The following is a 23,502-nucleotide window of genomic DNA, read 5'->3' on the forward strand; positions in this document are numbered from 1 at the left end:
ACATGGTAAAACCCCATCTCTACTAAAAATACAAAAATTAGCTGGGTGTGGTGGCGTGCACCTGTAGTCCCAGTTACTCAGGAGGCTGAGGCAGCAGAATCGCTTGAACCCGGGAGGCAGAGGTCGTGGTAAGCCAAGATCACGCCATTGCACTGCAGCCTGGGCAACAAGAGCCAAACTCCATCTCAAAAAAATAAAAGACACTCTGTTACAAGAGACATACAAGGAAATTGTAGGCTGGGCATTGTGGCTCACACCTATAATCCCAGCACTTTGGGAGGCCAAGGAGGAAAGATCACTTGAGGCCAGGAGTTCAAGACCAGCCTGGGCAACATAGTGAGAACTAGTCTATTTATTTGTTTGTTTGTTTATTTATTTATGAGACACAGTCTCACTCTGTTGCCCAGGCTGGAGTGCAGTGATGCAATCATGGCCCACTGCAGCCTCAACTTCCCAGCTCAAAGTGATTCTCCCATCTCAAACTCCCAATTAGCTGGGACTACAGGCATGTGCCACCATGTCTGGCTTTTTTTTTTTTTTTTGGTAGAGACAGGGTTTCCCCATGTTGTCCAGGCTGGTCTCAAACTTCTGGACTGAAGCAATAACCTGCCTCAGCCTCCCTCAGTGTTGGTATTACAGATGTGAGCCACCATGCCCGGTCCCATCTTTTTATTAAAAATTTACACTAAAATATTTTTTTGAAAAGTCCTGACATGGTGGCTCACACCTTTAATCCCAGCACTTTTAGAGGCTGAGACGGGAGGATTACTTGAGCCCAGGAGTTTGAGATCAGCCTGGGCAACATAGTAAGACCTTGTCTTTACAAAAAATAAACACAATTAGCGAGGTGTGGTAGTACATACCTGTAGTCCCACCTACTCAGGAGGCTGAGGTGGGAGGATCTCTTGAGCCTGGGAGGCTGAAGCCACAGTGAGCCAATATTTCACCACTGCACTCCAGCCTGGGTGACACAGCAAGACTCTTTCTCATAAAAATAAATAAATAAAAAGGACATTACATATTGATGAGTCAATTCACTAAGAAGACATAACAATAAACATGTATGCACCAAACAAAAGATCCTCAAAATATATGAAGCTAACATTGACAGAATTAAAGAGAAAAAATACAGATTTCTATAATAATAGTTGGATACTTCAATACCCCACTTTCAACAACAGTACAATCAGACAGAAGAACCATAAGGAAACAGATAGCCTGAACAGCACTATAATTAAACTGGACAAGCCAGGTGCAGTAGCTCACACCTGTAATCCCAGCACTTTGGGAAGCCAAGGCAGGTAGATCACTTGAGGTCAGGAGTTCAAGACCAGTATGGCCAACATGGTAAAACCTCATCTCTACTAAAAATACAAAAATTAGCTGGGGGTGGTGGCACATGCCTGTAATCCCAGCTACTTGGGAAGCTGAGCAGGAGAACTGTGTGAATCCAGGAGGTGGAGGTTGCAGAGAGCTGAGATCACGCCACTGATTCCAGTCTGCGCCACACAATGAGACTTCATCTCAAATAAATAAATAAATAAATAAATAGGACCAGGCGCAGTGGCTCATGCCTATAATCCCAACATTTTGGGAGGCTGAGGAGGGCAGATCACCTGAGGTCAGGAGTTCAAGTCTCCTCTCTGAGTTCATCTCACTTGTGTTAGAGGCATTTGAACCACAGCAACTCCATCTTGAATACAGTCTGGGTAAAATAAGGCTGAGACCTACTGGGCTGCATCCCCAGATGGTTTTGTTCCTCAGATTTGGTAATTTCCATTGTCCTATCTTCAAGTTCACAGATTCTTTTCTCTCTTCAAATTTGCTTTGAATCCCTCCAGTGCATTTTTTATTTGTTATTATACTCTTCAGCTCCAGAATTATTTTTCGGTTTCTTTGTAGGTTTTCTGTCTCTTTACTGATACTACTGATAGAGACAGGAGACAGCCATACGCCACACAAGTCATGGTGCACAGGGTACTTGCCTAAACATGCTCACGGTGAAAAATTCTGTCCCTTAACACATGTACAGTAAGGGAAATCAATGTGGAGGGGCTAACGGCCCGCATGCACACTGGAAGAATGGGGATGGAGCCACCAGGAATTCACGCCTTATGTGGGGAGATGAGCCTGGCCTCTTCAGCTCCTGTGTGTTGACCTGGTATTCAATCTGTGAGGTAGGAGCCTATTGGCAGGACCCTCTCTTTTTTGCTGAGAGCTTTCTTTTGATACATTGTGCTCTCCTCACCTTTCAATGTGTCTGTGTGCCTAATTTTTCCTAGTTGTGATACAAGAACCCAGATTTTAGCAGAGCTAAGGAGCAAAAAATCCTGCATCATTTTGGTGGCCCACACAGAGACATGAGGAGGGGTGAGTAAAATGCACACCAAAAAATCTGTTTCCCTTTCCTTTCTGAGCCTTCTTGTCCTCAGGCTTCTTCTGAGGATAAAGGAAATTGCACCCCCTCACCTCATCACTCTCAGGGATCGGGCATGTCAGCCTTGGTCCAACTCAGCCTTTTCTATGGCACTTTCCTTCTTTTTGCAGGACTGTAATGGCACTTATCTTTTACAACCCCAATGGCTGCAGATGCATGCGTGAGACAGACAGGTAAGTGGTGGCTCCCTGCCCCTCCCAGCTGGGACTGGAGCTCACGGCCCAAGGATCCCATGCAGCTGTCTGTCCAGTGTCCACGCCACATACCATGGAGTCTTCCCCTCCTCTGGCTGAGGGGTCCAGCTCAGTCCAAACCCCAGGGTAGAAACAGCAATTAAAAGCCATTGCGCCCGGCCGAGAAACTTTTAATTGCAGTACTTTGGGAGTCCGAGGCGGGCAGATCACCTGAGGTCAGGAGTTTGAGACTAGCCTGGCCAACATGGTGAAACCCCGTCTCTACTAAAAATACAAAAATTAGCCGGGCATGGTGGCATTCACCTGTAATCTCAGCTACTCAGAAGGCTGAGGCAGGAGAATCACTTGAACCTGGGAGACAGAGGTTGGAGTGAGCTGAGATTGTGCCACTGCACCCCAGCCTGGGCAACAAGAGTGAAACTCCATCTCAAAAAAAGTTTCCCTGTTGGAGAAACTCATTTGCATAAGAATAAGAGGTTTGTTCCCCGGGCATCTTTTTCTTTTCTCCATCCTGTCAGTAGTTAACACAGCCCTGCATTTTAAGCTGTTTTTCTTTTCCTTTTCTCCACCAGGCCAGGAGTACGCTGGTGCAAAAGTAGTTGCAGTTTTTGCTGTTACTTAGAATGACGAGGACTGTGATTGCTTTTGTACCAACCTAATAACACAGCCCTGCAAGTAGATGGGGCTTCTCTATGCTAGAGGCTTTTTTCCTTTTAGAAGACGTTTTACTAGGCTAGGATCCCAACTCACAAGACACCCTTTTCTTTTCCTTGTTGGAGAAGGACTCAATTCCACAGCTTGACCTTAGCATTCAGCTTATGATAAGGAGTCTGTGCAACATCCTGAGGAAGTTATTTTGACCCAAACTCAATTCCAAGCTTTGGGTCGAAGCCCTAGGAAAGAAAACTGGATCTGAGGGATCCAGAGGCAGATGACAACAGAAGTTAAAAGGCACAGTGCAGGTGAGCATGACTAATTTCTGCCGATTAAACCAAGCCTCATTTCATGGATAAAGGTTATGCTAGTATTCAAGGCATCAATGAGGTATAGGGAATGCAAAGACTATTGACAGCAGAGGAGATAGGGCATATGGGATAAGATAAGATAATCCCACTCCCTACCCCACTCCCACTTGGTGAAACATGGGTGAAAAACATGGGTGAAAGCCACTTTGACACCCATGGGAGGCATCTTGTCGTGGTTGCCAGGACTCAGGGATATAAGGACAAAAGAGAGGGATGTCTCGCTTTCTCTCCCTCATATACCCTGGGTATTTGCTAGGAAGAGAAGGGAACCAGGGATGCCTTGCTCCCCTCTTTCTAGATGAGTAGCAATACATCTTTCAAATGCATCTTGAGTCCTGGGGCTCCTTTAAATAAATGCCTTCTTATTCCTTTCTCCTCCTCTGTCCTCTCTTTACAGATGGGTGATTGTGTCCCCATGCTGCAGGATGCTCTCCTGGGATGTATCCTCCAACCTGGGAGAAGTTAATTTCCTAAACCTTAACTGGTTGGCTTGGGACTGAGCTCAGTAGGGAGGGAACCCAGAAGCCTGACATGTCAGCAAAAGGGTAGGAGTATTTTTGTTTTTTTTTTTAAACCAGTCAGGATTTTGACCTCTCTCTCCCTGTACAAACTAGAAAGGGAATAAGGATCACTGTTTATATTATCTGTAAAGTTTTAATTAATAAAAAAGGATTTGTGAGGTTGGCCTTAAGGTGTAGCCAATCTGGTGTGCTCTGCATGTCTCTCCGTATAGTTCTGTCAGAAAGAGGGGTACCTTGGGATGGGATGTGGGTCTAGGACTCCATAGGCCTGTTGTTGAAGCAAGCCCAGCAAACTGGCCAGTGGCAAACTTTGCTGCAGGCCTCCATCTGGTTTTACGTCCTTGGAAGTGTGACTGCCACCTGTAACCACATGGCAGTGCTTTGTTTTAGCTTCTGCCATTTTACAGTGGCGGCCCGGGTTCAATCCTGGCTTAGGGAATGAGTCCTTTCTGGTTTGATATCTTTGTGTCCTTTATCATTTGTTGATTCTCTTCCCCTTCATGAACCACCTTAAATTTTCCTTTCTCCGAACACCTGGGAGGTTATCTTTGGTAATGTTCAAAAGCCAGAAATATTGGCTGCTTGGCATGGCTAATGTTGTTGGGTAATAAAGGATTTAAAAGAATTTTCTTGACCAGGTGTGGTGGCTCATGCCTATATTCCAGCAACATAGTGAGACCCTGTCTCTACAAAAAATAAAAAATTGACTGGGCATGGTGGCATGTAGTCCCAGCTACCCAGGAAGCTGAGGAGGGAAGACTGGTTGAATCCAGGAGGTTGAGGCTGCAGTGAACCATGACTGTGTCCTGTACTCCAGCCTGGGTGACAGAGCAAGACCATGTCAAACAACAAAACAAAACAAAAACAGAGCTGGGTGTGGTGGCTCACGCCTGTAATCCCAGCACTTTGGGAGGCTGAGGCAAGTGGATCATTTGAGGTTAGGAGTTCTAGACCATCCTGGGCAACATAGTGAAACCCTGTCTCTACTAAAAATACAAAAAATAGTTGGGCATGGTGGTGGGTGCTTGTAATCCCAGCTACTCAGGACGCTGACTCAGGAGAATCACTTGAACCCCAAAAAGTAGAGGTTTCGGTGAGTGGAGATCACACCACTGCACTCCAGCCTGGGCGATAGAGCTCAAAAAAGAAAAAAAAAAGGATTTTCTTTTTTTTTGAGATGGAGTCTTGCTCTGTTGCCCAGGCTACAGTGCAGTGGCACAATCTTGGCTTACTGCAACCTCCGCCTCCCGGGTTCAAGTGATTTCCAGCTAATTTCTGTATTTTTAGTAGAGATGGGGTTTCACCATGTTGGCCAGGCTGGTCTTGAACTCCTGACCTCAAGTGATCTGCCCACTTCGGCCTCCCGAAGTGCTAGGATTACAAGCATGAGCCACCGCACCCAGACCCCAAAATAGGATTTTCTTAAAGAGAGTTCAGCTTAACTAAAAGTGGATATCTGGGGGGCTGGCATGCGGCGGCATTGCGGGTGGGAGCGGCTGCAACGCCAGCACCTGAGGAGTGACGCCGAGGGAAATCATCACCCTACAGTTGGGCCAGTGCGGCAATCAGATTGGGTTCGAGTTCTGGAAACAGCTGTGCACTGAGCATGGTATCAGCCCTGAGGGTACTGTGGAGGAGTTCGCCATTAAGGGCACTGACAACAAGGACATCTTTTTCTAACAGGCAAAAGATAAGCACTATATCCCCTGGGCCGTGCTGCTGGACCTGGAGCCCCAGGTGATCCACTCCATCCTCAACTCCCCCTATCCCAAGCTCTACAACCCAGAGAACATCTACCTGTCAGAGCATGGAGGAGGAGCTGGCAACAACTGGGCCAGCAGATTCTCCCAGAGAGAGAAGCTCCATGAGGACATTTTTAACATCATAGACTGAGAGGCAGATGGTAGTGACAATCTAGATGGCTTTGTGCTGTGTCAGTCCATTGCTAGGGGGACAGGCTCTGGCCTCGGCTCCTACCTCTTAGAATGGCTGAATGACAGGTATCCTAAGAAGCTGGTGCAAACATATTCAGTGTTTCTCAACCAGGACGAGATGAGCAACGTGGTGATCCAGCTTTATAATTCACTCCTCACACTCAAGAGGCTGATGCAGAATGCAGACTGTGTAGTGGTGCTGCACAACACAGCCCTGAACCAGATTGCCACAGACCTCCTGCACATCCAGAACCCATCCTTCTCTCAGACCAACCAGCTGGTGTCCACCATCATGTCAGCCAGCACCTTCACCCTGCACTACCCCGGCTACATGAACAATGACCTCATCAGCCTCATCGCCTCACTCATTCCCACCCCATGGCTCCACTTTCTCATGACCAGCTACACCCTGCTAACTATGGACCAGTCAGTGGCCAGTGTGAGGAAGACCACGGTCCTGGATGTCATGACGTGGCTGCTGCAGCGCAAGAACGTGATGGTGTCCACAGGCCGAGACCGCCACACCAACCACTCCTACATCACCATTCTCAACACCATCCAGGGAGACGTGAACCCCACCCAGGTCCACAAGAACCTGCAGAGGATCCGGAAACAGAAGTTGGCCAACTTTATCCTGTGGGGCCCCACCAGCATCCAGGTGGCCCTGTTGAGGAAGTCTCCTTACCTGCCCTTGGTCCACTGGGTCAGCGGGCTCATGATGGCCAACCACACCAGCATCTCCTCACTCTTCGAGAGAACCTGTCACCAATATGACAAGCTGCGGAAGAGGGAGGCCTTCCTGGAGCTATTCCGCAAGGAGGACATGTTCAAGGACAACTTTGATGAGATGGACACATCCAGGGAGATTGTGCAGCAGCTCATGGATAAGTACCACATGGCCACATGGCCAGATTACATCTCCTGGGGCACCAAGGAGCAGTGAGTCCCCCAGGATAGGGACCCTCATCTGCCTTACTGTTTGGCCAAGGCCCTGCCTGACTGACCACTCCCTTAGAGCACAGATCAGGGACCTCACACATCTCTTTCTCATATACATGCATTCTCTGTTGGCCTGTGAACACATGACTTCTCTTATGAGACTATTTGTCTTTAATAAAGCACTGGATATAAATTTTTTTTAAAAAGTGGATATCTGGGGCGAGTGCAGTGACTCACACCGGCAATCCCAGCACTTTGGGAGGCTAAAGTGGGCAGATCACCTGAGGTCATGAGTTCAAGACTAGCCTGGCCAACATGGTGAAACCCTGTCTCTTCTAAAAATACAAGAAAAATTAGCTGGGTGTGGTGGCACTTGCCTGTAGTCCTAGCTACTCAGGAGGCTGAGGCAGGTGAATCGTTTGAACCTGGGAGGTGGAGGTTGCAGTGAGCCAAGATCGTACCACTGTACTCCAGCCTGGGCAACAGAGCGAGACTCTGTCTCAAAAACAACAAAAAAAGTGAATATTTTTTAAACCTTTATGTTTTTCTCTTCTTTGGTCTTGTTTTTCTGGAAAAAGATTTTTTTCCCAGTTGACTGAATTCCTTTTCTCCGTTTTGTCTTGCTACCCTTAATGCACGCATGAGAGGCTCTAAAATAATTTCTGATAGCCTGGGACTCCTTGAGAAGAAGAGAAAAGGTGCCATGCATGCCATTTTGGTAGAAACCTCTGTTTTTCTCATAAAAACCCAGCAATTAAAAGCAGATAAGTCCCCCTCAAAATCTGTTTTTGTCTTCCAGCTATCCCCATTTATTGGGCCCTGGAAACTGCATGCTTTTCTAGCCCTGTTCTTAAAGGGCCCCACTCGAGGCCAATAGTCCAATTAGGAGATTGGTGAACAGAAAATCTTGTAACTACTGGATCTGCTTCTGTTTGTCTGTGCAGTTACATGTGTTGTGTGTGATGTCTATAAAAAAAGAGAGCTCTAGGCCAGGCGCGGTGGCTCACGCCTGTAATCCCAGCACTTTGGGAGGCCGAGGCAGGCGGATCACGAGGTCAGGAGATCGAGACCATTCTGGCTAATACGGTGAAACTCCATCTCTACTAAATATACAAAAAATTAGCCAGGCATGGTGGCAGGTGCCTGTAATCCCAGCTACTTGGGAGGCTGAGGCAGGAGAATGGTGTGGACCCAGGAGACGGAGCTTGCAGTGAGCCGAGATCACACCACTGCACTCCAGCCTGGGCGACAAGAGCAAGACTCCGTCTCAAAAAAAACAAAAAAACAAAAAAAAACAAAAAAAAAGAGATCCAATTAATTGGCCTAAAGGAAAATAAGTGCTTCGATCAAATATTTTTGAAGGGAAAATAAAAGCTGTAATGCCTTTTAGTTCGTGTGACTTTAATCCTTGAGAAATAAAAACAGTCTTAAAGATTACTGGTAAAATGCAAATGTTGTTGTTAAAATGTAGACAGGTGGTCTAAATTATATGAGACAGATAATTAGGTTTGCTAAATGTTTTACAGTTATAAACCACTTCTTTTGACTTTGAGAACTGTTCAACTTGCCTACTTTACAACTTGGCCAGGCCCAGGACTTTGGTAAGGGTCTTAGTAAGGCTCTTAACCTTAGCAAATAATCATTAATCATATAATCTCAGTAAAATGTTCTAAGAAGGAATGGACATGGAAATTTTTATCTAGGGCTAAAGGATTATTTTCAATTAGATAAGATAAAGATAAAGGTTTAAAACAAGTTATGGAAGGTTTCTTGCAAAAGAAATTCTGTGTGTGAACACTAAATTCAAAAGGTATTATATGTTTTTCTGTAAATAATTGAGCATTGAAATAAAAGCACAACAAGGTTTTCTTTTTCTTTTCTTTTCTTTTTTTTTTTTTTGAGATGGAGTCTCACTCTGTCGCCCAGGTTGGAATGCAGTGGCACGATCTTGGTTCACTGCAACCTCCACCTCCCAGGTTCAAGCTATTCTCCTGCCTTAGCATCCCAAGTAGCTGGGATTACAGGTGCAGGCCACCATGCCCAGCTAATTTCCATTTTTGTTTGTTTGTTTGTGTTTTGAGAGGTGGTCTCACTCTCTCACCCAGGCTGGAGTGCAGTGGCACGATCTCAGCTCCCTGCAACCTCCACCTCCTGGGTTCAAGAGATTCTGCCTCAACCTCCCAAATACTTGGGATTACAGGCATGCACCATCACTTGGATAATTTTTGTATTTTTAGTAGATACAGGGTTTCACCATGTTGGCTAGGCTGGTCTCGAACTTCTGACCTCAGGTGATCCACCTGCCTTGGCCTCCCAAAGTACTGGGATTACAGGCGTGAGCCACCATACTTGGCATCACTTAACTTTCTGAGGAACTGCTAAACTGTTTTCCAAAAATGACTGTACCATTTTATAGTCCACCAGAATGTATGAGGGTTCCAACTTCTCCACATCTTTGTCAACACTTGTTGTCTGTCCCTTTAATTACAGCCATCTCAGAGGATGTGAAGTGGTATCTCATTATGGCTTTGATTTATACTTCCCTTATGTCTAATGATTATTATTTTCTTGAGACAGGGTCTTGCTCTGTTTCCCAGGCTGGAATGCTGTAGCGTGAATGGGGCTCACAGCAACCTCAACCTCCTAGGCCCAAGCAATCATAGCTGGGATTACAGGCATGCGCCACTGTGCTCTACTAATTCTTAAAATTTTTTCAAGTTATCTGCTTTTGGTGAAGAAAAAAATTTTTCTTGTAGAGATGGGGTCTTTCCATGTTGCCTAAGCTGGTCCTGAACTCCTGGGTCAGGTGATCCTCCCACCACAGATAGTCACCCAAACTGCTGGGATTATAGATGTAAGCCAACACACCAGGCCTCTTTTTTTTTTTTTTTTTTAGAAGGAGTCTCGCTCTGTTGCCCAGGTCGCTGAAGTGCAGTGGCACAATCTCAGCGCATTGCAACCTCTGTCTCCCAAGTTCAAGCGATTCTCCTGCTTCAGCCTCCCAAGTAGCTGAGATTACAGGCATGCACCATCACGCCTGGCTGATTTTTGTATTTTTAGTAGAGATGGGGTTTCACCATATTGGCCAGGTTGGTCTCAAACTACTGACCTCATGATCCGCCTTCCTTGGCCCCCCAACGTGCTGGGATTACAGGCGTGAGTCACTGTGCCCAGCCTTTTTTTTTTTTTTTTTTTTAAAGAGACACGGTCTTGCTCTGTCTCCTGGGCTGAAGTACAGTGGCTCAATCATAGCTCCCTGCAGCCTCAAATTCCTGGAATCAAGCAATAATCACACCTCAACCTCCTGAGTAGCTGGGCCCTCAGATGTACACCACCACATTCGGCTAACTTTTAAATTTTTCTGTAGTCAGGGGTTCGCTATGTTGCCCAATCTGGTCTCAAACTCCTGGCCTCAAACAATCCTCCAACCTCAGCTTCCCAAAGTGTTGAGATTACAGGTCTCAGCCACCATGCCCAGCCTGATTTTTTAAAATGTGCTTATTGCCCAGTTGAGTATCTTCTTTGAAGAAATTTCTATTCACATCTTTTGCCCAGTTTTTAATTGGGTTGTCTTTTTTATTGAGTTCTAAATGTTCTTAGTATATTCTGGATCTTAGACTGTAGTGAGATATTATTATTTCAAACATTGTCTCGCATTCTGTGTGTGCTGTCTTTTTGGTTTCTAGTTGGTGTTGCTTGACAAAAGTTTTAAACTTTTGTGTAGTCAAAATTATCCATTTAAAAATCTTCTCTGTATTATTCTTTTTTTTTTTGAGACACAGTCTCACCATTGCCCAGGTTGAAGTGCAGTGGTGCAATCTCAGCTCACTGCAACCTCTGCCTCCTGGGTTTAAACAATTCTTGTGCCTGAGCCTCCCAAGTAGCTGGGACTACAGGTGCACGCCACCACACCTGGCTAAATTTTGTATTTTTTGTAGAGAGGGGGTCTCACCATGTTGGCTAGGCTAAGCTTGAACTCCTGGCCTCAAGCAATTCACCTGCCTTGACCTCCCAAAGTGCTGTGATTACAGGCATAAGCCACTGCACCTGACCAATTGTGTATTATTCTTGCAACATTTCTGTACATCTAAAATTATTTCAATGTTGAAAATGAAACATTACATATAAGCATACTAAAAAGTTTAGAAAACTATGCACTAAACTACCAACAGGGAATAGAAACAGAATTTTTCATTTTCTTTTTTTTTTTTTTTTTTGAGGCAGAGTCTCGCTCTGTCGCCCGGGCTGGAATGCAGTGGCGCAATCTCGGCTCACTGCAAGCTCCGCCTCCCGGGTTCACGCCATTCTCCTGCCTCAGCCTCCCGAGTAGCTGGGACTACAGGCGCCCGCCACCTCGCCCGGCTAGTTTTTTGTATTTTTAGTAGAGACGGGGTTTCACCATGTTAGCCAGGATGGTCTCGATCTCCTGACCTCGTGATCCGCCCGTCTCGGCCTCCCAAAGTGCTGGGATTACAGGCTTGAGCCACCGCGCCCGGCCGAATTTTTCATTTTCTATCCTGTTTTTTTTCTGAATCATACAAATGATGCAAATTCTCTCTAGAAATTTTAGAAATTAACACATTAGTAAACCTACCATCCAAAAATACTTTTTGAGATTTGACACTTCAAAACCACCATATATATTCTTAGCACATAAATAATCATTTATATGTTCTTACACAAATATATAAACATTTATAAAATCTAGAAGCACTTGTTTTTTTTTTTGTTTTTTTTTTTGAGACGGAGTCTCGCTCTGTCACCCAGGCTGGAGTGCTGTGGCCGGATCTCAGCTCACTGCAAGCTCCGCCTCCCGGGTTACGCCATTCTCCTGCCTCAGCCTCCCGAGTAGCTGGGACTACAGGCGCCGCCACCTCGCCCGGCTAGTTTTTTGTAGTTTTTTTTAGTAGAGACGGGGTTTCACCGTGTTAGCCAGGATGGTCTCGATCTCCTGACCTCGTGATCCGCCCGTCTCGGCCTCCCAAAGTGCTGGGATTACAGGCTTGAGCCACCGCGTCCGGCCGAAGCACTTGTTTTATGGGGAGGGAAGGCCATGTCAATAATGTAGGAGGATGGATGGTCCATGGACTAACAAAAATTTCTGTTGTAAATGTTTGACACCAAGGGGAAGCGCTTGACCTGGGCTGTTCAATGGGTGATGCTTGAGCTGGCTTTGGAAGGTGAATGCTCTAGTCAAGGAATGTAGATGCTGTGGTGATGGAAACACTTGATAGTCAGGTGGGCTGGAGGTGGTAAGGAGAAGGTAAAGCTGGAGGATACTTGATTTTGTTTTGAGTTTTTGTTTTTTTTGAGACTGGGTCTTGCTCTGTCTCCCAGCCTGGAGTGCAGTGGTGCCATCACAACTCACCGCAGCCTTGATCTCCCGGGCTCAAGTGATCCTCCCACCTCAGCCTCCCAAGTAGCTGGGACTACAGGTGCACACCACCATGCCCAGCTAAGTTTTGTATTTTTTGTAGAGACAGGGTTTCACCATGCTGCCCAGGATGATCTAGAACTCCTGGACTAAGGGATCCACCCACGTCAATCTCCCAAAGTGCTGGGATTACAGGCGTGAGTCACTGTGCCTGGCTGAGGATCCTGGGTTTTGAAGGCCCCTGAATGACAGTGAATGTGATGCTATAGGCCACAGGGCTTCCTTGAAGAGTTCTGGGTAAGGATGCAGTATGGTAAGCTTTATATTTCAGACAGTTTATGAAGTTGTGTGGAGGACAGATTGGGGGAATAGGAGCATGAAAGCCAGGGACAAAGCTGGGTAACCATTGAAATGTCTATAATACATTTTATTTCCTGACTGAGTACAAACATAGAGGTGACCATGTGTCCTGGCTGGCTGGAGACAATCCTAGATTACAGCTTTGGTCCCAGAGTAATTATATTAACAGCTACTTTCATGCTCAAACATGTCTCAGTCTGAAGATTAAATATCATCTACATATACACAGCAACAAAACTTCCACAATTCTTACCTTTACTGTGTGAAAGGCACTGACATTTTATTCTCTTTTTTATTTTTATTTTTTATTATTTTTGAGACACAGTCTAGCTCTGTTGCCCAGGCTGGAGTGCAGTGGCGCGATCTCGGCTAACTGCAACCTCTGCCTCCTGGGTTCAAGTGATTCTCAAGTAGCCTCTCAAGTAGCTGGGATTAGAGGCATACGTTACTATGCCCAGCTAATTTCTGTATTTTTAGTACAGACGGGGTTTCACCATGTTGGCCCGGCTGGTCTCGAACTCCTGACCTCAAGTGGTCCGCCTGCCTCAGCCTCCCAAAGTGCTGGGATTGTAGGCGTGAGTCACCTCGTCTGGCTTTTTTTTTTTTTTTTTAAATGTTGGTTGCAACCTATTGAATTGATTTCATGACACACTAAATAGTTCATAACCCTCAGTTTAAACACCTCTGACCTAGACGCCTGCCAAGTCTTAGGAAAATAGGAAGGAGACAGGTAATGAAGTTTGGGAGATGCATAGTCTAAGGCATTGGTTCTCAACATTGGCAGTGCAAGATCACGTGAGGTACGACTGAACACAGAGATCTCCAAAACTGCGGAGAGTTGTGCGTGTGCACGTATGCACAGGCATCTACATGGAAATAGCTGTAACGCATCCAGCCATAAGGCGTACAAGAGTATGTATACTTACAGAGTTAAGAACCACTATTCTCAGGAGTTATATGACAGCCTGGGAAGACGCCCAGGATGTAGGAACAGGGAGCAAGCGAGCGTTTGGCACCTTGAGGGTGCTCCGCGCGTCTCCGTAAAGCCAACGAGCCCCTCCTCTTCGTTGGCCTCTCCGGGGCCTTGCTGACCAGTGGTCGAAGCCACAGGACCAGCTGCGGGTGGCCAGCGTAACCGGGGCAGCCCCGCGGCTTCCCCTCGGCCGCGCCAGGACGCTCGGCACGCGGCGACGACGGCCCCACAGTGCCCCGCGCGCGCAAGCGCAGGCGGCGGCTCCCGGCGTGCAGCTCGGTGGCGGCTGACCCGGCAGCCGGCCGCCTCAGGCAGCCCTGGCCGGGCCGCCCGGGTCCCCGGCAGCGGGGTAGGATGGCGCTAAAGCGGATCCAAAAGGTACGCACTTTCCCACCCTCCGACTCTTTGGGTGTCCGAAGCGTCGAGGTGTGGGCGGGGCGCCGCTGCCGTGAAGTGAAAGGTGACGGAGGCTCCGCGAGTCGCGGATACACCTGCCTAGGAAGGTGGCCGAACAGACACCCGCACAGCCTGAAAAGCGAACGCAGCCTGAGAAGGGGATTGCGCGAGCGCGGGGCGGGGCCGGACCGTGACCACGTGGGCTGCGTCACGCGGGCGGGGCGCCGTGGGGCCACCTGCAGGCTCCTGGACAAGCGGGTTGCTGAGTCCCCCGAGTAAGGCAGGCTTGCTGCTCTAGGTTATCCAGAAGGGCTGGATGGGTATCCAGAAGGGTATCCAGGATGAAGCTGGGTCCTAAGGGAGGAGTAGGAACTCGGCAGGTGGGGAAGAGGGAAAAAGGCTTTCCCGGCAACGGGGAGACCACGAGGCCTGGAGGACTGACAGGATAGGGGAGAAGCTGAAGGGCAGATGGTGTGGACTCGGGTGGTCCTTAGGGACAGTGCTGAAGTAACTGATTTTTATCCTGTAGGTAAGAGGGAGTCCATGAAGGTTTAATGCATTCACTAGAATTTGGAAAGTGCACAACAGTAGAAGAAAGAAATATTTCTAATTCTATCACTTTACTATTTGTTAACATTTTAGCATACCTATGTTCAGTTTTTTCTATATTTAAAACAATTATCGGCCGGGCGCGGTGGCTCAAGCCTGTAATCCCAGCACTTTGGGAGGCCGAGACGGGCGGATCACGAGGTCAGGAGATCGAGACCATCCTGGCTAACACTGTGAAACCCCGTCTCTACTAAAAAATACAAAAAAAAACTAGCCGGGCGAGGTGGCGGGCGCCTGTAGTCCCAGCTACTCGGGAGGCTGAGGCAGGAGAATGGCGGGAACCCGGGAGGCGGAGCTTGCAGTGAGCTGAGATCTGGCCACTGCACTCCAGCCCCGGCGACAGAGTGAGACTCTGTCTCAAAAAAAAAAAAAAAAATACAAAAAACTAGCCGGGTGAGGTGGCGGGTGCCTGTAGTCCCAGCTACCCGGGAGGCTGAGGCAGGAGAATGGCGTAAACCCGAAAGGTGGAGCTTGCAGTGAGCTGAGATCCGGCCACTGCACTCCAGTTTGGGCGACAGAGCGAGACTTCATCTCAAAAACAACAACAACGGCCGGGCGCGGTGGCTCAAGCCTGTAATCCCAGCACTTTGGGAGGCCGAGACGGGCGGATCACGAGGTCAGGAGATCGACACCATCCTGGCTAACACGGTGAAACCCCGTCTCTACTAAAAAATACAAAAAACTAGCCGGGCGAGGTGGCGGGCGCCTGTAGTCCCAGCTACTCGGGAGGCTGAGGCAGGAGAATGGCGTAAACCCGGGAGGTGGAGCTTGCAGTGAGCTGAAAACTAGCCACTGCACTCCAGCCCGGGCGACAGAGCGAGACTCCGTCTCAAAACAACAACAACAACAAAAAAAAAGAACAATTATCCTGCATTTTGTATTCCACTTATTCACATAATAGTAAATGTAAGCATGTTGTGAAATAGTATTTATAACTTTTTTTTTTTTTAGATGGTCTTGCTCTGTCGCCCAGGCTGGAGTACAGTGGCACAATCATGGCTCACTGCAGCCTCAACCTTCCAGGTTCAAGTGATCCTCCCTCCTCAGCTTCCTGGGTAGCTGGGACTACATGCCACCATCCCCAGCCAATTGTTTATTTTTTGTAGAGACAGTGTCTCGCTATGTTGCCCAGGCTGGTCTCATACTCCTGGGCTTAAGCAATCCTCTTGCCTCTACCTCCTAAAGTGGTGGGATTACAACGTGAGACACCATGTCCAGTTCTGTAACTAATTTTTAACATTAACTTTCCACAAGTACGTGACTAGTAACTTATTTAGTCATTACCTGTAGTAGGTAAAACTGTAGTAGGTAAAAGTATGAACTTGGGTGTCAGACAGACCTGGGTTAGAGAATGTGAGGTCACTTATAGTGGGACCTTGGGCAAGGCACTTAATCATTCCTAGCCTCCCAGTCCTACATGTTTACAGAGTTGTTTTGAGAATTAAATGCTGTGAAATGTGTTTAGCACATGCTTGCTGTATACCAAGCACTCAATATGAGTTAGCTGCTGTTGTTAGAAATTCTTCACTATTTGCTGCTATGAACTTTGTATTAGTCTGTTTTGTGTTGCTATAAAGGAATATCTGAGGCTGGGTAATTAATAAAGAAAATAGATTTATTTGGCTCTCAGTTCTGCAGGCTGTACAAGAAGCATAGTGCCAGCATCTGCTTCTGGTGAGGCCTCAGGAAGCTTACAATCATGGCGGAAAGCAAAGGAGAAGCAGGCATGTCACCTGTTAAGAGAGGGAGTGAGAGAGATGCCAGCTCTTTTAAACACCCAGATCTCTCATGAACTAATAGACTGAGCACTCACGGATTATTGTGGGGGGGGCCACCAAGCCATTCATGAGGAATCTGCCCCCATGACCCAGACACCTCCCACCAGGCCCCACCTCCAACACTGGCAATCACATTTCAGCATGAGATTTGGAGGCGACAAATATCCAAACCAGATCAACCATCATTGTACAATGAGCCTTTTCCTTAATTCACATTACTGGGTTTGATTGCCAGAGGTGGAATAACAGGATCTCTGAGATTATGACTCTTCTTTTTAAATAGCTGTCCAAAAGAGAGAGAATTTTGATGAGTTATTCTCTGAAAGGGGTCATCTGTCATCCTAGGACTTTGAAGCAGGTGAATGACGTGCTGAGGTCTGTGTTATAAAAAGATCCTTCTGGCGGTAGTGTGGCCTGAAGTGGGACAGAGGGAGACTAGAGGCTATTGTGAAGGTTCAGCAGAGGCTTTGCCCAAATTAATGACCATGGAATGGATGCTAGGCCAGAGCAGTGCCTGGACCACATTGCAGAAGTGGTATTGACAGGACTTGAGGAGAGGATGTGGTGAAAGTGACACAAGGAGGTGTACAAAATGGGTCACTTAGTGGATGGTGGTGTTATTGTCTAGGATGGGGAATCAGAAGTTTTGAAGGCAGGGAGGAGGGTAGGAGAGATTAAGGAGTAAAGGTTTGAGCCTACATATTCAAATGTGTAGGCTGATAAGATTTATAAAAGAGAGGGTTTGGAAAAACAAGTTTGGACCTTGAGCGTGAAATGTCAACTATAGACCTAAGGTAATTGAAGTCATAAGGCCAGGGAGAACTTTTCCTTGATAAGAATCAAGGACAGGCTGGAGGCAGTGGCCCACGCCTATATCCCAGCACTCTGGGAGGCCGAGGCGGGTGGATTGCTTGAGTCCAGGAGTTTGAGACCAACTGAGCAACACAGCAAAATTCCATCTCTACTAAAATTTTAAAAATGGCCAGGCGAGGTGGCTCATGCCTGTAATCACAGCACTTTGGGAGACCAAGACGGGTGGATCATTTAAGGTCAGGAGTTTGAGACCAGCCTGGCCAATGTACTGAAACCCCTCTGTAATAAAAATACAAAAAAATTAGCTGGGCGTGGTGATGCACGCCTGTAACCCCAGCTACTCGGGAGGCTGAGGCAGGAGAATTGCTTGAACCCGGGAGGTGGAGGTTACAGTGAGCTGACATTGCGCCACTGCACTCCAGCCTGGGTGACAGAGCAAGACTCCATCTAAAAAAAATAAAAGGAAATAAAAAAAAAAAATTAGCTGAGCGCAGTGACACACACCTGTAATCCCAGCTACTCGGGAGGCTAAGGTGGGAGAATCACCCGAGCCTAGGAGGTCAAGGCTGTAGTGAGCCTCACCACTGCACTCCAGCCTGGGCAACCACAGTGTGACCCTGTCTTAAAACAAAAACAAAACAAGAATCAAGGTCAGGACTGGCTTCATGTGTGTGTGATGCATTCAGTCTCACAGGGCCCCAGGCTTGGACGGACTCTGCCTTTGGTTTTATGCTCTGCTGTCACCATCAGGAAACTCTTAATAATTATTGAACTAGAGACCCTACATTTTCACATGCACAAGGCCCTGCAAATTATGTAGCAAATCCTGGGGAAAACAACAGAACTGTAGGAAATACAACTTTAAAAGTGTGTCAAGCCTGCAGTGGTGAGATGGCACCATTGGGCCACCACTAGTTAGGATGTCTTGGCTGCAAGTGACAGAAGCTGAGCTGCCCTTGTGCATGGAATTGGAGGTCCTGTGGCAGGACCTTGGGAGCAACTCAGTCCCCCTCTCCTGGTCTGTTCTGTGTCACTCTGGGCTGAATGGCTCTGGGACACAGCCTGCTGGACATCTGGGAGTAATAGACACAATTGCTTCCAGAAGAACTCATGAGAATGTTCTCAGAAAGCCCAGCAGATCTTTTTTTTCCCTTTGTCTTGTTATGAATTATGTCTCTTGCTCATTCCTAAACCAATGAGTGGCAAGGAGTCTGGTTACCCTTAGACCTGGAGCTGAGAGTGAGTTGACCAGAACTGAACAGGAGTCCTTCAGAAAGGAGGAAGGCAGATGGGTGCTGAGCAGGTAGCCAGCAATATGCGAGCCTGAGCCAGGTATGTGGTGTCCACTAGCTGCACCCTTAAGTTTCCAATCCACAGCTCTTTCTAACCAACTTCAACCCTTTAAAAATATGTTTTCAAATGAATGTTTCAAATTAAATGTTTTTAGATGCACTTTTTATTTATTTAGCTAGTTTAGTTAGTTAGTTAATTAGTTAGTTAGCTAGTTAGTTAGTTAGTTTTTTGAGACAGGGTCTTGCTGTGTTACCCAGGCTGGAGTGCAGTGGCTTAATCATAGCTCACCATAGCCTTGACCTCCTGGGTTCAAGCGGTCCTCCCACTTAGCTTTCCCAGTAGCTGGGACTACAGGTGCCTGCCACCACATCTGGCTAATTTTAAAATTTTTGTAGAGAGCGGATTTCACCACATTGCCAAGGCTGGTCTCAAACTCCTAGGCTCATGCAATCCTCCCACCTCAGCCTCCCAAAGTGCTGGGATTGCAGGTGTGACAGGGTTGTATGTGGCAGCAGTTCAATTTTTTAATTTTTTTTTTTCTCTTTGTGTATTAGTCCATTCTTACATTGCTATTAGGAAATACCTGGCCGGATAAGGTGGCTCATGTCTGTAATCCCAGCATTTTGGGAGGCTGAGGCAGACAGCTCATCTGAAGTCAGGTCCTGGTCAACATGGTGAAACCCCACATCTACTAAAAATACAAAAATTAGCTGGGTGTGGTGGCAGGTGCCTGTAATCCTGGCTACTTGGGAGGCTGAGGCAGGAGAATTGCTTGAACCCTGGAGGCAGAAGTTGCAGTGAGCTGAGATCATGCCACTGCACTCCAGCCTGGGCAATAGAGTAAGACTCTGTCTCAAAAGAAAGAAAGAAAGAGAGAGAGAGAGAGAGAGAGGGAGGGAGGGAGAGAGAGAGAGAGAGAGAGAGGGAGGGAGGGAGGGAGGGAAAGAAAAGAAAAAGAAAGGAAAGAAAGAGAGAGAGAGAAAGAAAGAGAAAGAAAGAAAGAAAAGAGAAAAGAAAGAAAGAAGGAAGGAAGGAAGGAAGGAAGGCAGGCAGGCAGGCAAGCAAGCTGAAGGCTGGATGAGGTGGTTCATGCCTGTAATCCTAGCACGTTGGGAGGCTAAGGCAGGTGGATGGCCTGAGCTCAGGAGTTCAGGACCAGCCTGGGCAACATGGCAAAACCCCAGCTCTACCAAAAGTACAAAAAATTAGACAGGCATGGTTGGTGGCATGTGCCTATGTTCCCAGCTACTCAGGTGACTGAGGTGGAAGGATCACTTGAGCCTGGGAAGTGGAGGTTGCAGTGAGCCAATATCATGCCCCTGCACTCCAACCTGGGTAACAAAGTGAGACCCTATGTCAAAAACAAAAACAAAAACAAAAAAACCTGAGATGAGATAATTTAGGAAGAAAAGAGTTTTAATTAGCTCACAGTTCCGCAGGCTGTATAAGAAGCATGGCACGGCCGGGCGCGGTGGCTCAAGCCTGTAATCCTAGCACTTTGGGAGGCCGAGACGGGTGGATCACAAGGTCAGCAGATCGAGACCATCCTGGCTAACACGGTGAAACCCCGTCTCTACTAAAAAATACAAAAAACTAGCCGGGCGAGGTGGCGGGCGCCTGTAGTCCCAGCTACTAGGGAGGCTGAGGCAGGAGAATGGCGTAAACCCGGGAGGCGGAGCTTGCAGTGAGCTGAGACCTGGCCACTGCACTCCAGCCTGGGCGACAGAGCGAGACTCCGTCTCAAAAAAAAAAAAAAAAAAAAAAAAAAGAAGCATGGCACTAGTGTCTGCTCTGCCTCAGAGGAGGGGAAACTTACACTCACGGTGGAAGGCAAACAGGGAGCAGAGCAGGCATGTTACATGGCCAGAAAAGGAGCAAGAGAGAAAACAAGGGGAGGTTCTCCACACTTTTATTTATTTATTTATTTATTTTTGAGACAAGGTCTCACTCTGTCACCCAGGCTGGAGTGCAGTGGTGCAATTTCTGCTCACTGCAGCCTCGGTCTCCCTGGCTCAAGTGATTCTCATGTCTCTGATTCAAGTGATTCTCATGTCTCAGCCTCTGGAGTAACTGGAATTATAGTGTGTGCCACCACACCTGACTACTTTTTTTTGTCTTTTTAGTAGAGAGGGGGTTTTACCATGTTGCCCAGGCTGGTCTTGAACTCCTGAGCTCAAGTGATCCACCCAGTTGGCCTCCCGAAGTGCTGGGATTACAGGCATGAGCCACCATGCCCGGCCATGACACATTTTTTTTTTTTTTTTTTTTTTGTGAGACAGAGTCTTGCTCTGTCGCCCAGGCTAGAGTGCAGTGCCGCGACCTTGGCTCACTGCAAGCCTCGCCCCCTGGATTCACGGCATTCTCTGGCCTCAGCCTCACCTAGTAGCTGGGACTACAGGCGCCCACCACCACGCCTGGCTAATTTTTTGTATTCTTAATAGAGATGGGGTTTCGCCATGTTAGCTAGGATGGTCTTGATCTCCTGACCTCGTGATCTGCCTGCCTTGGCCTCCCAAAGTGCTGGGATTACAGGTGTGAGCCACTGCACCCGGCCCATGACACACTTTTAAACAATCAGATCTTGTGAGAAGAGGATAATACCAAGTGGATGATACTAAACCAATCACTAGCCCCCAGGCCTCACCCTCAACGTTGGAGATTACCATTTGACAAGAGTTTTGGGTGGGAACACAGATCCAAACTATTATATCAATACATATTTAACACATATACTTTGCAATACGTGTACTTTAAAGAAAATTTGGAAAATACCTGGCTGAGCAGGGTGGCTCATGCCTGTAATCTCAGCACTTTGGGAGACCGAGGCCGATGGATCAGTTGAGGCCAGGAGTTTGAGACAAGCCTGGCCAACATGGCAAAACCCTCCTAAATATATAAACATTAGTCGGGCATAGTGGTACGTGCCTGTAATCCCAGCTACTCGGGAGACTGAGGCATAAAAATCACTTGAACCCAGGAGATGGAGGTTGCAGTGAACTGAGATGGTGCCACTGCACTCCAGCCTGTGTGACAGAGCAAAATCCTGTCTCAAAAAAATAAAAATAAAGAAAATTAAAGAAAATTTGGAAAATACTCCCAAAATTCAGTTTTTAAAAAAGTCATCTATAGTCATCTAAAGTGGGTCATTTTTTCTTGCTGGAATGTGTGCCATCCAGTTCCCCTCCTGGGGGGCAACAAATGTTAAAGTAGTCTTCTAGAAATATATATGCATATATATTCTCTACCCATTCATGTAATGGTGGTTCACATTTTTGTGGATTTCTTTTCAGTGCCTTTGATGTGTGTATGTTTCAGATTGCTGTCATCATGTAGTGCATCAAATTTTATACTCTGCTTTTTTCTTGCCCTTTTCCTTTAATGTTGTATCATGACATTTTCTCCTGTTGTTCTGTAGTCTTTAAAAACTAATTTTCAGTGGCTGCATAATACTTGGTTTAATTTCTCAAAAAAAAGTTTAACTTCTGATTATAAAGATAGTAATTACTCTGTAAAGAAACTTGGGGCTGGGCGTGGTGGCTCACGCCTGTAATCCCAGCACTTTGGGAGGCTGAGGCAGGAGGATCGCTTGAGGTCAGGAGTTCGAGACCAGCCTGGCCAGCATAGTGAAACTCATCTCTACATGTAGAGAGAAACTCATCTCTACAAATACAAAAATTAGCCGGGCATGGTGATGCGTGCCTGTAATCAATCCCAGCTACTCTGGAGGGTGAAGCACCAGAATTGCTTGAACTCGGTAGGCAGAGGTTGCAGTGAGCCGAGATGGTGCCAGTGCACTCTAGCCTGGGCAACAGAGTGAGACCCTGTCTCAAAAAAATAAAAAATAAAAATAAAAATAAAGAGAACTTGGAAGTAAGATAATGCCATATTCATCTACTTCAAGATGAATATTTTTTCAAATGTTCACATCTCTGAAATTGGGATGCTTCTTACAATAGCTGTCAGCCAGGTTACCTTCACTTAGTTGTCACTATCTATATGAGTAAACTGGATCATGGCAGTTCATTATGAGGTAAGTGCATTGCTGGTACTGTATTTGTTGAGTTCAATTGTTTTAAAAATATTTTCAAAAAGATAGTGTGATTTAGCGCTGAAAAGAAAAGCTTTCATGAACACAGGCACAGAAACAGGACAGTGAAGAGTAAATTTCATACTAGTGAAGCAAATATTTGTTGTTGGAGGAAGGACTGGAATTTCCTAATTCTATGTCAAGCAACCAAACTCTTCATAGCCCGAGAAAGGAAGGTACCACCTACCCTCAACTTGGTAAGGCTGGGTCATTTTTTTTTGCTGGAATACGTGCAAATAGATTGTATATCATGGGCCTTTGCAGAATAAGTATTGATGTCTTGAAAGAAAACTCCAGAAGCAGTAGTAGAGGACTCTAAGAATTGCCACATTACCATTGTTTTAGAAGACACAGAGGATGATATTGTGTAGACATCAATGACTCGGTGTTGGGCTCTGAATGGAAAGAAACTTTAGGAATACCTGAACAAACCAGTTTATTTATTTCACTTGTTTTTCCTTTTTTTTTTTTTTTGGATGCATGAATGATACTTAAAAAGAAACACACAAAGCTATGTTTAAGCCTAAAAGAATTCTTTTGATAAGAGTAATTTTAATTTTTTATTAAAAAATTAATAGGCCGGGCGCAGTGGCTCAAGCCTGTAATCCCAGCACTTTGGGAGGCCGAGACGGGCGGATCACGAGGTCAGGAGATCGAGACCATCCTGGCTAATACGGTGAAACCCCGTCTCTACTAAAAATACAAAAAAACTAGCCGGGCGAGGTGGCGGGCGCCTGTAGTCCCAGCTACTTGGGAGGCTGAGGCAGGA

At 46.7% G+C, this 23,502-nt stretch overlaps 2 protein-coding genes and 1 pseudogene across 9 annotated transcripts in view; 2 read left to right on the top strand and 1 right to left on the bottom strand.

Moving 5' to 3' along the window:
• The window catches only part of LOC117073288 (up-regulator of cell proliferation), a 48,226-nt gene extending 34,236 nt beyond the window's left edge, over nt 1-13,990 (bottom strand). The window contains exon 1 of the mRNA XM_033193979.1: nt 13,711-13,990. The gene's annotated coding sequence lies outside the window, so the exon portion shown is untranslated. The remainder of the gene's footprint in view (nt 1-13,710) is intronic.
• Nucleotides 2,580-7,244, top strand: LOC117072234 (annotated as a pseudogene). The gene is made up of 2 exons (XR_004432729.1): nt 2,580-2,610; nt 5,694-7,244. The product of XR_004432729.1 is annotated as a tubulin gamma-1 chain-like (transcript).
• A 15-nt stretch (nt 13,991-14,005) lies between the features above and the next one.
• Nucleotides 14,006-23,502, top strand: part of UBE2D4 (ubiquitin conjugating enzyme E2 D4 (putative)) — a 36,779-nt gene continuing 27,282 nt past the window's right edge. For 5 of the 7 annotated variants that reach the window (XM_033194006.1, XM_033194001.1, XM_033194003.1 and 2 more), the window contains exon 1: nt 14,006-14,135. In XM_033194006.1, coding sequence (XP_033049897.1) covers nt 14,112-14,135 — 24 coding nt within the window. In that variant the 5' untranslated portion in view covers nt 14,006-14,111. The remainder of the gene's footprint in view (nt 14,136-23,502) is intronic. The other 2 variants (XM_033194007.1, XM_033194002.1) reach the window with 2 other exon arrangements.

The sequence above is a fragment of the Trachypithecus francoisi genome, unplaced genomic scaffold, assembly GCF_009764315.1.
Source record: "Trachypithecus francoisi isolate TF-2019V2 unplaced genomic scaffold, Tfra_2.0 Lachesis_group4, whole genome shotgun sequence".
Taxonomy (NCBI): Eukaryota; Metazoa; Chordata; class Mammalia; order Primates; family Cercopithecidae; genus Trachypithecus; species Trachypithecus francoisi.